The sequence below is a fragment of the Gekko japonicus genome, unplaced genomic scaffold, assembly GCF_001447785.1.
Source record: "Gekko japonicus isolate JY-2015 unplaced genomic scaffold, Gekko_japonicus_V1.1 scaffold175, whole genome shotgun sequence".
Taxonomy (NCBI): domain Eukaryota; kingdom Metazoa; phylum Chordata; class Lepidosauria; order Squamata; family Gekkonidae; genus Gekko; species Gekko japonicus.
In genome coordinates, this window is record NW_015166425.1 from 1,064,877 (window position 1) to 1,078,925 (window position 14,049).

The 14,049-nt window shown below is 49.4% G+C and overlaps 1 protein-coding gene across 1 annotated transcript in view; it reads right to left on the reverse strand.

Annotated features, from left to right (window-relative positions):
• NPR1 (natriuretic peptide receptor 1) overlaps positions 1-14,049 on the reverse strand; it is a 109,910-nt gene that overhangs the window by 13,993 nt on the left and 81,868 nt on the right. The window contains exon 17 of the mRNA XM_015411743.1: positions 10,792-10,915. Coding sequence (XP_015267229.1) covers positions 10,792-10,915 — 124 coding nt within the window. The remainder of the gene's footprint in view (positions 1-10,791; positions 10,916-14,049) is intronic.

The window sequence follows — 14,049 nt, forward strand, 5'->3', positions numbered from 1 at the left end:
GCTCTGCTTCTTGATCTGACTGAGGGCTGCTGGGAGCAGGGGGTGGGGCTTGTTGCATGTGCCCGCCCCCTGGGATCTTTACTGCCGGAGCTCCGCTCCTGTGCGCTCCTGCAGGAAATGACACCTGCTTTTGACTACCGTATTTTACAACAAATTGGTAGCAGAGGATGGTTTGTTTGTTTTTGAAATGCTCACTGGATTGAGAGAGAGAGAGAGAGGGCGAAGCTGGCAAGTAGAGGCTTATTTTAAAAGGGAAATATTTTTCCTGCAAAGTTCCTTCCTTCCTTCCTTCCTTCCTTCCTTCCTTCCTTCCTTCCTTTTCTTCAGTTTTCCTGTACGGAGCTACAATCTGCACGCTGCCCTTTCCAAAGGAGCAGCGGCGGATGACTAAACATTGTAATACGTTGAGAGGTAGGAGCCTTTCCTGGAAAACCTGACATTTAGCATCAGGGAAGCAGAAGTGAAATGTAATTTCCATTTCTAACGATCTCCCGCTAATGTCTAATGCTCTGCTTTCCATTGTCTGTGCTACCAATGAAATAGCTTTCCCCATCGAGAGAAGAGGAAGAGGAAGAAGAAGAGGAGGAGGAGATTGGATTTATACTCTGCCATTCATTACCCGAAGGAGTCTCAGAGCAGCTTACAATCTCCTTTCCCTTCCCTTCTCCACAACAGACACCCTGTGAGGTAGGAGGGGCTGAGAGAGCTCTTGACAGAAACTGCTCTTGAAGAAGAAGAAGAAGAGATTGGATTTATACCCTGCCCTTCCCTACCCAAAGGTGTCTCAGAGCGGCTTACAAACTCCTTTCCCTTCCCCTCCCCACAACAGGCACCCGGTGAGGCAGGAGGGGCTGAGAGAACTCTGACAGAAACTGCTCTTGAAGAAGAAGAAGACGAAGAAGAAGAAGAAGAAGAAGAAGAAGAAGAAGAGATTGGATTTATACCCTGCCATTCATTACCCGAAGGAGTCTCAGAGCAGCTTACAGTCTCCTTTCCCTTCCCTTCTCCACAACAGACACCCTGTGAGGTAGGTGGGTCTGAGAGAGCTCCCTCAAGAACTACTCCTGAGAGAACAGTTCCGAGAGAACTTGGTCACCCAGCTGGCTTCATGTGGAGGAGTGGGGGGAATCAAACCCGGTTCTCCCGGATTAGAGTCCGTGCTCCTAACCACCACACCAAACTGGCTCTCCAAGATTCTATCAAGAACCTTCCTGCGGCTTGTTTTCTGTTCCTGCGTTCCTTTCTCCAAGGAGTTCAGGCAGTGCTGTTAGCTACTCTGAATGTTTCATTGAGATCGCTGGGATGGAAATCAAACGGGTAAATCATGGATCTGCAGATGACTGCCCTGACCCGGGTGGCCCAGGCTAGGCCGATCTCGTCAGATCTCGGAAGCTAGGCAGGGGTCAGCCCTGGTCACTATCTGGGAGACCACCAAGGAATACCAGGAAGGAGGATTTATACCCCGCTTTCACATGCGGTGGCTCAAGTGGTTAAGACGCTGAACTGCAGGCTGTGGAAGGTCGGTAGTTTAGCAGTTCAAGATCTGAGTGTGCCGCATGACGGAGTGAGCTTCCGTCTCTAGTTCCAGCTCCTGCCAACCTAGCAGTTCGAAAGCAAGAGATTGCAAGTAGATAAATAGGGACCACTTTGGTGGGAAGGTAACAGCGTTCCGTGCGCCTCGGCGTCTAGTCATGCCGGCCACATGACCACGGAAATGTCTGCGGACAGCGCTGGCTCTTCGGCTTGGAAACGGAGATGAGCACCGCAACCCTAGAGTCGGACTCGACTGGCTTTCGAGCAAGGGAACCTTTACCTTTACCTTCACTACCCAAAGGAGTCTCAGGGCGGCTTACAATCTCCTTTCCCTTCCCTTCACCACAACAGACACCCTATGTGAGGTAGGTGAGGCTGAGAGAGATCTTTGGAGGACTGCTTGTGAGAGAACAGCGCTGAGAGAACTTGCGACTGACCCAAGGTCACACCAGCAGCTGTATGTGGAAGAGTGGGGAATCAAACCCAGTTCTCCCAGATTAGAGTCCGTGTTCCTAACCGCTACGCCAAACTGACACAGAGGCAGGCAACGGCAAACCGGATTTGAACGTTTTTTGTCCTGAAAACCCCACAGGGTCACCAAAAGTCAGCTGCCACTTGAGGGCAAGAGAGAGAGAAAGAGAGAGAGAGAGATATGATCAGACGGCCCCTTTTGCTCTCTCTCAGCCCCGAGCAGGCAGGCCTACATACAGGGGGCACTTTCACACATGCTAAAGAATGCCGTTTCAATCCACTTCAGCGACTGTTTGCAAGTGGATTCTACATTTCACACAATAAAATCCAGTTGCGAAGCGCACTGAAAGTTGATTGAAAGTGGCAACGTACAAAAATACAACATTTTGAGCAAAAAGTATTGTCTCAAACAGGGCTATTTTTGGGCAGGAACACACAGGAACGGAGTTCCAGCTGGCTCCCAAGTTGGCCACGCCCAGCAGGAACGTATTAGCATAATAGGCCACACCCAACAGCAGAAACTCATTAGGATTGGCTACATTAGGGGTGTGTGGCCTAACATGCAAAGAAGTTCCTGCTACAAAAAAGCCCTGGGTTTGGACAACAAACAAGGTAAACAGAATAAGAAGCAAAAGGTGGGTGTGGCTGGATGAGCAGATGTTTGGTAACATAAAGGTGTGGCCTAATATGCCAATGAGCTGTGCTGTCAGGGGTGTGGCCCAATATGCTAATCAGTTTCTGCTGTTGGGTGTGGCCTATTATGCTAATGAGTTCCTGCTGGGCTTTTTCTACCAAAAAAGCCCTGGTCTCAAATATCTTTAACTACTGGTTAAGTAGTCCCTTTTTCTCCTGAAGTGTTATTTTTAAACCACTGGTCCGATGCCGATGCAACAATCCCATGTATTAGAAAGGAGCTCGTTTCCACTCTCTTGGTAGTAGCAAAATTAGCTGTCACCTTAACTTGGAAAAAGCCTATTGCGCCAACTCTCCCATTATGGCACTGTAAGATTTGGGAGCAGTATGTGATGGGGGAAATCACGGATCAAATACACAAGTATGAATCTCACCCCTCGCGCTTAGCTTGGATGAGAAATGGTTTGTTGCGTTAGAATACTTATAGAATCACAGAATCACAGAGTGGGAAGGGGCCATAGAGGCCATCTAGTCCAACCCCCTGCTCAGTGCAGGATCAGCCTAGAGTTTCCCTGTTTGTCCAGCCGCTGCTTGGAGACGGCCAGCGAGGGGGAGCTCACCACCTCCCCAGGCAGCTGATTCCACTCTTGCACAATTCTGACATTCAAAAAGTTTCTCCTAAGATCCAGCCGGTACCTTCCCGCCCTTCATTTAAACCCATTCTTGCGCGTCCTCTCCTCTGCTGCCAACAGGAACAGCTCCCTGCCCTCCTCCAAGTGACAGCTCTTCAGATACTTAAAGAGAGCCATCCTGTCCCCCCTCAACCTCCTCTTCTCCAGACGGAATATTCCCGAGTCCCTCTCCCAGGGCTTCTTGGTCTCGAGGCCCCTGATCATCCTCACCGCTCTCCTCTGCACCCGCTCCATTCTGTCCACATCCTCGTTGAAGTGAGGCCTTCAGAACGGCGCACAAGACTCCAGGTGCGGCCTGAACATGACGTAGTTCAAAAAAACAAAATCTCTAAATCTGTTATAATGACATCTATGTTCATATCGTGTTCTGCTTAGTGTTTAGTGACAAGTATTGCTTGAGAATTCTTGTACTGGTTTCGATCAGGGCTATTTTTTTTTTATTATTATTTTATTAAAAGAGGTGCCGGAACTCTCGAGAGGGAAAGGAAGTTTTCAATCTGTATTCCGAAAACTCATTAGCTTTTAAAGCATTCTTAAAAGAATTTTGTCGAAAAGGTTCCAGAACTCCATCCCAGCGCATTCCCCCAGGGAAAAAAGCCCTGGTTTTGATGATAATGTATTCTTGTTTTATGTATTAACTTCAGTGGCTTCATTTCCCTTTATATTTTGTTTGCTGTATTGTTAGAACTTGTATTGAAACAATAAAATATGAATAATAATTTTTAAAATGATGTGGATTGAAAGTGCGTTATTTGGTGTCTGGAAAAGCTAACGTGGTTGTCTTCCCCCATTAGCCACTGCGGTCCTTCCGCTTTTGGCCAAGTTACCCAAACAATCAGGGCCGGCTCAAGGTGTTTCTGCGCCCTAGGCGAGGCGCAGATGCCAACCTCCCAGTTCGGCCTGAAGACCTCCCAGCTGGCCGCCTCCTTGCTCTCCAGAGCCGCTGGGTGGGAGAGGAGTGGCGAGGCAGCCGGCTCGGGGACTCGGGAGAGGTGGGAGCCGCCTGGCACTTGCCGGACTCGGGGAGAAAGAGGCAGCGGCGGCCAGGGAGATGCAGGGCTTTTGGTGAGGGCTGAGGGGCTTTGGCGGGGGGGGCGGGTCCAGTTTGGCGCCCCAAGGTCCGGCTCGCGCTCTAGGTGAATGCCTAGTTCGCCTAGTGGGTGAGCCGGCCCTGCAAACAATCCCCATTCACTGTTCCCGCTACTCTTCCAACACATTCCTCATTTCCCTGGCTGCTGGTGCCTCCCCTTCAGGGTTCCTCTGGATACTTGCTCCCATACCCGAGTTACCTTTGCCAGCTGTTGTCCCGGTTACCTGAATAGCCGCAGCAGGTAACCTAGGTTACCTGCACAAGCTGGTTTTGCTAGCTTTTGGTTACCCAGTTCCCTCTTTCTCTATCAACCTTGCTGATCTGTAAGACTGTAAGACTGTAAGACTGTAAGACTAATGCAGTCTTAGGATGCATTAACAGAAGCATTGTGTCCAGATCACGGGAGGTGGTAGTTCCGCTCTATTCCAGTGTTCCCTCTAAGCTGAGTTAGTGTGAGCTAGCTCACAGTTTTTTAGCCTCCAGCTCACAGATTTTTGTCTTAGCTCAGGAAGGATGGCTCCAGAGCAAACTAATTGATGCAGTAGCCAAATTGCTTGCTCACAACTTTAATGCCAGTGGCTCACAAGGTAGAGTTTTTGCTCACAAGATTCCGCAGCTTAGAGGGAACATCAGGCCTCACCTGGAGTACAGTGTCCAGTTTTGAGCACCACATTTTAGGAAGGATGTTGACAAGCTCGAGCGTGTCCAGAAGAGGGCAACCAGGATGGTGAGAGGGTTGGAATCCAAGTCTTATGAGGAAAGGCTGAAAGAGTTGGGTATGTTTAGCCTGGGAAAGAGAAGGCTTAGAGGGGACATGATTGCAGTCTTCAAGTATTGGAAGGGCTGCCATGTAGAAGATGGAGCAGATCTATTCTCTCTTGCTCTGGATTGCAAGACTAGGTCTAACGGGTGGAAATTACAAGGGAGTCGTTACCGGCTAAATATCAGGAGAAACTTCCTAACTGTAAGAGTGGTTGAGCAGTGGAACAGTCTGCCTCGGGAGGTGGTGGATGCTCCTTCGCTGGACGTTTTCAAGTGGAGGCTGGATGGCCATCTTTCGGGTATGTTGTAGGGCTCTCTTTCGTCTCTGCTCCTGCAGAGTGCAGGGGGTTGGACTAGATGACCTGCAAGGTCCCTTCCAACCCTAACATTCTATGATTCTATGACTGTACTCCCATTGACATATACGCTAATGCTTGGTCAAGGCAAAACAGCAGGTCTGACCTCATAAAAAAAGCAAATGAAGTGATCAGGCGGCACCGCGGACTGGCTAGCGGGGGGGGGGGATCACAGGGTCGATTGTTTTCCCGGGAGAAAAATGGCCTCACACATAGAAATCAAGCACGTCAGGGAGAAAGCTCAGCTTAGACCCATCTTTTCCCTTGACACGCTGGTTTTCCACATGCAAGGAGTTTAGTTTATGATGAAAATAACTTCCACTCTCCTCTGTTGTCCTCATAAAGTGAAAAGGACATTCGTAGCGGCAGGGTAGCTGGAGGAGGACATTCTAACTCTGACTCTGATAGCCACATAGAAGAGGAAGAGGAGATTGGATTTATACCCCGCCCCTCAGAGTCTCAGAGCGGCTTACAATCTCCTTTCCCCTTCCCCTCCCCACAACAGACACCCTGTGAGATAAAAGAAGAAGAAGATATTGGATTCATACCCCGCCCTTCACTACCCAAAGGAGTCTCAGAGCGGCTTACAATCTCCTTTCCCCTTCCCCTCCCCACAACAGACACTCTGTGAGGTAAAAGAAGAAGAAGAAGAGATTGGATTTATACCCCGCCCTTCATTACCCAAAGGTGTCTCAGAGCAGCTTACAAATTCCTCTCCTTCGCCCGCCCCACAACAGACACCCTGTGAGGTAAAAGAAGAAGAGATTGGATTTATACCCTGCCCTTCACTACCCAAAGGAGTCTCAGAGCGGCTTACAAACTCCTCTCCCTTCCCCTCCCCACAACAGACACCCTGTGAAGTAGGTGGGGCTGAGGGAGCTCTTTCCAGGACTGCTCCTGAAAGAACAGCTCTGAGAGAACTTGTGACTGAACCAAGGTCACCCAGCTGGCTTCATGTGGAGGTGTGGGGGAATCAAACCCAGTTCTCCAGATCAGGGTCCACTGCTCTTAACCACGACACCACACTGGCTCTCAAGTCAACTGCACAGAGGAAACCCAAGTGCAGGGGAGCAGAGGGGGTAATTAAAAAAAATACAGTGGGAAAGAGAAGTGAATACAACCGAGACTGGTTTGGGCAGCTGCCACTGAAATAATTTTGTTGTAATCTGCACAGTCAATGGCCAGTCAGAAGCCCTGCTGGGTAAGAGCCCCACCAACTTTCTAAAGGCACTTGGTGGGCACCAGGAAAGGCTGAGTGGGCACCGTGTTGGGGACCCCTGATCTACGCACGCAATAATGTCCATCTATTTTTTTTTTAAGTCTCCCCCTTCCTCCGAAAAGCTCAGGGCAGCATACATGGTTCTTGCTTTATAGTAGTAGTAGTAGTAGTAGTAGGAGGAGGAGGAGGAGGAGGAAGGTATAAGAAGAAGAAGAAGAGACTGGATTTATACCCCGCCCTTCACTACTCGAAGGAGTCTCAGAGTGGCTTAAAAACTCCTTTCCCTTCCCCTCCCCACCACAGACACCCTGTGAGGTAAAAGAAGGAGAAGAGAAGAGATTGAATTTATACCCTGCCCTTCACTACCCGAAGGTGTCTCAGAGTGGCTTACAAATTCCTTCCCCTTCCCCTCCCCACAACAGACACCCTATGAGGTAAAAGAAGAAGAAGAAGAGATTGGATTTATACCCTGCCCTTCACTACCCGAAGGTGTCTCAGAGTGGCTTACAAATTCCTTCCCCTTCCCCTCCCCACAACAGACACCCTATGAGGTAAAAGAAGAAGAAGAAGAGATTGGATTTATACCCTGCCCTTCACTACCCGAAGGTGTCTCAGAGTGGCTTACAAATTCCTTCCCCTTCCCCTCCCCACAACAGACACCCTATGAGGTAAAAGAAGAAGAAGAAGAGATTGGATTTATACCCTGCCCTTCACTACCCGAAGGTGTCTCAGAGTGGCTTACAAATTCCTTCCCCTTCCCCTCCCCACAACAGACACCCTATGAGGTAAAAGAAGAAGAAGAAGAGATTGGATTTATACCCTGCCCTTCACTACCCGAAGGTGTCTCAGAGTGGCTTACAAATTCCTTCCCCTTCCCCTCCCCACAACAGACACCCTGTGAGGTGGGTGGGGCTGAGAGAGCTCTTTGGAGAACTGCTTGTGTGAGAACAGCTCTGAAAGAACTGGTAACTGGCCCTAACCCTAACCCTGAGCCGGTTCGCTGGGAGGGCGGGGTGTAAATACGAATAAATAAATGTGGAGGAGTGGGGAATCAAACCCAGTTCTCACTGATTAGAGTCCGTGCTCCTAACCGCTACAAACTGGCTCTGGACCATCCAATGGCTGATAGGTTGGATCCCAGGGCTGGACAACCTGCAGTCTTCATGCTGCTTTGTAATCAGGGAGGTTGATGTGGTACCCAAAGGGGCTGTCTCCTGTTGATTGGGGGAATTAGTGAAGGAGACAGAGTTTTGCGAGAGGAGGGTGTCACGCTCCAGGTCGTCCCCAGGTTCTGAAAACTAAGTAGCTATGCTGACATTCTATAGAGGAAACGAGCGCCTCAGATTTGGAGGTGCTGGGGGTTGCGTCACACCCCAGACAACCTCCTCAGTCTTTGCCTTCTTTCTCTGTGTTGGCTGGGAGATCGGATCTGAATTCCTCCCCGGCACTCTTCAGCTTCCTCTCTCTTATATCCCCTCCTCTCCCCTTAGTGCCACCCCTTTTCGTGATTAATAAACCTATAAGCTATTCTACCTGTCCATCACCGTGATCTCCTATCTCATGGTGCTTCCCCCTCTTTAGTCCCGCCTTCCTGTATACCCAGTGCTTCTATCCTGGAGCTGGGCGTGTAAGGGAGTTCCCACTTCCTGTCTGTACGACGGGGCCAACACCGTCGTTCCCGGCGTCCACACATCTCAGGGGTAAGGCTGGGACCTGCCACCTGTCTCACTCTTTCAACTGCCCCCCCCTATTCAGCGTTTGAATGTGGTCCGTGCCAATCCATTCCCCCAATCCCTTCTCTTCCGGATTCCTCCAGCCCCGTTGTGGGCGTTGAGGAAGGGGTTTGGGGTCTCGAGTGCTTATGAGACCACCGTTCTTCCCCGGGATTTGCGTATCCCGCCGCCAGTCCCGAGGGTAACGAACAAGATCTCCACCAGCGTTTATGGGGATTTTTTCCCTTGGAGAAGCTCTCAGAAATAACATAGTCCCAGCTGAAAGGAATGGGTTTTTATTGGACAAGGAACGAAACGATAAAAAGGAAATACACACACACACAGAAACTCACAAGGAAGTGCACACTGAAGAACATACATACTAGCTAACGGAAATAAAGAAAGGAGTGGGAATAGAAGGAGGTGTTTTTTGGGGGGAAATATAATTACCAGTCCAAGTCCAGGAGAGCAGAGTTCGTGGAGAAGGCCGTGAAACCAACCAGTGTTTCATGGAGATGGAAAGGAACCCAAACGGAGTTGGGGGTGCGAGGCAAGTGGGCACCCAGAACACACACACACAGACCGGAAGCTGTGTGCTACGATTATAGGGCAAAATGATGCCTGGGGGTAAGGATGACGTGTGTCTGCCCCCCCCCAATACAATACTTTGAACAGCTTTCCCGAGGTTGGACAAAGACCGAGGGAACCTCAAGAAGAAGAAGAGGAGGAGGAGGCTCCCCACAACAGACACCCTGTGAGGTAGGTGGGGCTGAGAGAGCTCTTTCAAGAACTGCCCTTTCAAGGACAGCTCTGATAGAACTGTGGCGTGCCCAGGGTCATCCAGCAGCTGCAAGTGGAGGAATGGGGAATCAAACCCGGTTCTCCCAGATTAGAGTTTGCACACTTAACCACGATACCAAACTGGCTCAGTTTGCATGAGCCTGGCTTGATAAGATTGTCGGGTGTAGGCCGAAAGGGTTATCGGGTGTAGGCCGAAAGGGTTAACGTTTCCTGATGAAGTTGCTGAATGTGAACCAAAGGCGATACAGTTTTCCCGATGATACCTCGAGTACAGGATGGGAGCGGCTGTTGGACTCTATGAATGGCCTATTGATTATGGTAAGAAGGCAGGGGGAAGCGTGACCGGGTGCGATGAGGTTACGCTAGAGAGGGGTATTGTTTCCTAAGAAACCCATTGATGCGATTAAGGATCTCTGTTCAGGGTGGGGAGAGATCTATTAGCAAAGCAGATGCCCTGAGTCACCTTCCCAGAATAGCTTTTCCCAGGGTGGTCTCTGACCAGCGTCCATTTTAGAATAATGGAATCACAGAGTTGGAAGGGACCTCCAGGGTCATCTAGTCCAACCCCCTGCACAACGCGGGAAATCCACAAGGCAGGAAATTTTGTTTGTTCCAGCTTTATCTTGGTCCCACTTCTGGGCCACGCTGTATAGCACATACGATTTTGGGATGCTAATTTATGAGGGGTGCCTGGAATAAGACTGCCCTTCTGCAGGAAGGGTCTGGGTGCTAACAGGCGTTACCCACCCTGATTTCCATTACGTATCTGAAGGAGGCCCCAAGACATGGGCACACATGGTCCTGGGCAGATCAGGCCTCGAGATGGCTGGACTGAGGCTCCCAGTTCCCTGGCAGAGTGCTGGTAAGTATGGCATATCACCAGCCCACCTAGGGGATTGGTGAGCTCCCCCTCGCTGGCAGTCTTCTAGCAGTAGCTGCACAAATGCTTGCCTCTAGGCCAGAGATGTCAAACATGCGGCCCAGGGGCCGGATCAGGCCCCCGGAGGGCTTCTATCAGGCCTACAGTGGAACTGGCTGTCTTGTGCTGCTTCTTCCAGTTCTGCTGCTGCTGCATCATTCTAGGTTTGCAGCTTACAGATACACACCTGAACAGCATACTCAAGATTGCAACAGCACAGGCATTTCGATGCAACGATTCAAAGCAAGAGGTGTCAGTTATCAGACACTGTTAAATCAACAAAATATTGCGAGAGTGCTCACGTTTTAAGCATGTTTTTATTTTAAGTTTTAAAAAAACCCTTTGAGTTTGTGTCCTTTATAAAGTGTATATCTCCGCTACCTGGTGTTACATTTCATGACACACATGGCCCGGCCCAACAAGTTCTCATTTATGCCAGATCTGTCCCTCATAACAAATGAGTTCGACACCCCTGCTCTAGGCTGATCCTGCACTGAGCAAGGGGTTGGAATAGATGGCCTGTAGGACCCCTTCCGACTCTGTGGTTCTAGGATTCTATGACATCAACCACCCGAGTGACTTCCCCCCCGCCTCCGCCCTTACCTGCATTGGCGTGCTTTCTGCCGACAGCGCCGTGAAACCCACGATGTCGCTGAAGTAGATGGTGACGCTGTCAAAGGCCTCGGCCTGCACCGTCTCGCCGCGTTTCAGCTGCTCCGCCACCGAGCTGTTGGGGAAGATTAAGTTGCCACAGTTCGGCAGGCGGACTTTAAATGTCACGACCCACTATAACAGTCTAATGGGCAATTTTCCCTTGCAGTTTGCTTCCTACATCCAGGACTTGGGGCCATTCTGTTCCCCTGTGCACAGAGGCGAGCAATTTAGCCATCACGGCTGTTTATGGTCAAAGCAGGGGTAATTTTCACAGGAGCGCACAGGAGCGGAGCTCTGGCAGTAAAGAGCCCAGGGGGCGGGCACATGCAACAAACCCCACCCCCTGCCCCCAGCAGCCCTCAGTCAGAACAAGCAGCAGCCAGGTAAGTTGCAGAGCCTCCCCAGTCCAAAACAGTCCAGTGGCACCTTTAAGACCAAGTTTTATTCAGGTACAAGCTCTCCCTCCTCTGCAAGGACAGATCTGCATGTCCCCCACACCCCAATAGCTAGCAATCCAAAACAGTCCAGTGGAGCCTGAATGGTGGCTGTTGCCTTCTGACACACTTCCGGTGATGTCAGGGTGTGTGGCCTATGCAAATAAGTTATGCTAATGAGTTATGCTAATGAGTTCCTGCACCTCTTTTTCTACTAAATGAGCCCGGGTCAAAGTATAGGGTTGCCAACATCCAGGTGGGTATAACAATAAACAAACAAGGGGGGTAGCAGTATGACAATCGTGCTACATACAAGAATACTGCAATGGTGCAACTAATACAAAATACTGTATGACCAATGACAAAATAATCATTCCATAATGTTTAATCTTTTTCTTTTTTCAATGTAGACGCCGCGAGATGAACATGCAAGACGTCATGAAGAAGTGAAGGACGAACTTCCCCGGAGTAACCGTTTCGTTTCGATATTTCTTTTTCATACAAACATCAGTTCTGCTTCAGCTACAAGCATGGACGGCTTCAAAAGGGAATTAGATAAGCATATGGAGCAGAGGTCCACCAGTGGCTATTAGCCACAAGGTATAGATAGGGACTCTGGGGCAAGTGATGCTCTGTCATCTTGGTGCTTGGGGGGGGGTCAACAGTGGGAGGGCTTCTAATGTCCTGGCCCCACTGCTGGACCTCCTGATGGCACCTGGTATTTCTGGCCACTGTGGGATACAGAGTGTTGGACTGGATGGGCCTTTGGCCTGATCCAACATTGGCATCTCTTATGTTCTTATGTTCTTAGCATACTCACACAACTTCCCAAAAGGATCAGCCCGATTGATACATAGGCTATGTGCCGGTTATAAGCTATTCTGAAGTTGTTAGGAATCAGAGAGGTCCTTTTGGGAAGTTGTATGAGTATGCTGAAGCAGAACTGATGTTTGTATGAAAAAGAAATATCGAAACGAAACGGTTACTCTGGGGAAGTTCGTCCTTCACTTCTTCATGACGTCTTGCATGTTCATCTCGCGGCGTCTACATTGAAAAAAGAAAAAGATTAAACATTATGGAATGATTATTTTGTCATTGGTCATACAGTACTTTGTATTAGTTGCACCATTGCAGTATTCTTGTATGTAACATCCAGGTGGGGCCTGGAAAATCACAACTGCTCTCATGGCAATAGAGACCAGCTCCCCTGGAGAAAACAGCGGCTTCAGAGGTTGGGCTCTAGGGCAGAAGTGGCCAGACTGTGGCTCGGGAGCCGCCTGTGGCTCTTTCATGCACACTGTGCAGCTCCCGGCAGAGCGGCTGGGGAAGCCAAATATCATTAGCAAACAAACATAATCGGGCAAATAGATATCATTACCAGTATCTGCTTTTACCGCTTTTGTTATTATTTTTGGCAGTCTCATTTATAATGTTAATCAAAGGCAAACCTGCACATTTCCCAGTTAAAAAACACGTCATATTTGCTCATGTCTTGCGGCTCTCAAACATCTGGTGTTTATTCTATGTGGCTCTTATGTTAAGCGGGTTTGGCCACCCCCTGCTTTATGGCATTTTGTACCCTTCCCCAAACACTGAGCACCCCGGACTCCAGCCCCACATCTCCAGGTATTTCCCAACCCAGAGCTGACAAACCTATCATGGGACCTAAAAGACAGTTCCAGGCAGGGGTCATTTCCTGCAGGAGCGCACAGGAACGGAGCTCCGGAAGTAAAGAGCCCACCAGGGGGTGGGCACATGCAACAAGCCCCACCCCCTGCTCCCAGCAGCCCTCAGTCAGAGCAAGAAGCAGCCAGGTACGTCACAGAGCTCCCTTCGGCCCCCCGGTCCAAAACAGTCCAGTGGCACCTTTAAGACCAAGTTTTATTCAGGTACAAGCTCTCCCTCCTCTGTGAGGGCAGATCTGCGCATTCCCTTCCCCCAATAGCTAGCAATCCAAAACAGTCCAGTGGAGCCTGAGCGGTGGGTGTTGCCTTCTGACACACTTCCGGTGATGTCAGCGGGTGTGGCCTATGCAAATAAGTTATGCTAATGAGTTATGCTAATGAGCTCCTGCACCTCTTTTTCTACGAAATGACCCCTTGGCCGTGTTGGTCTGAAGCAGTAGAACAAATTGTGAGTCCAGTGGCTCCTTTAAGACCAACAGAGGTTTCTTCAAGGTATGAGCTTTCGTGTGCAAAGCACACTTTTTCAAATACACTGGAATGGAAGGGAAGAGTTCAAACTTATAGGCAGAGGCTGCACGGCCAATTAACATGTAACACGATGAAGATGTTTGAAGAGACGCAAAGGCAGAACTAAATAACAAGCTAAGGTTATATGGTCAAACAGTCGTTTTGATTTAATTAAGGGGGGGGGAAGGACAGCAAGGCAATAAATGTGACAAAATAGGGGATAAATGTGTAAAGGCAACTTTTCCAACTGTGGGAAGTAAACTGAGACTCCCCATTTGTCAGGCGTGGAGGTAACTTAACAGCTATTTACTTATTTATTTAAAACACTGATTAGCCACCTTTCTGCCTTGTGGAATTCAAGATGTAAATTAAAAAATTATAACTAAAACTCATTAAAGGCCACAATTTAAAATCTCAGTGAGGACTGCCAATAGGGTCGCCAGGTCCCTTCAGGAAGCCAATGGGTGATGGGGGTGGGTGGGCTTACCAGGAGTTTATCCCACGTTTCAGCAGTGCGCCCATGTGACTTCAACGTGACCCAGAAGTAACACAGGCATGTCAGGGCAGTTGAGATGACTCTC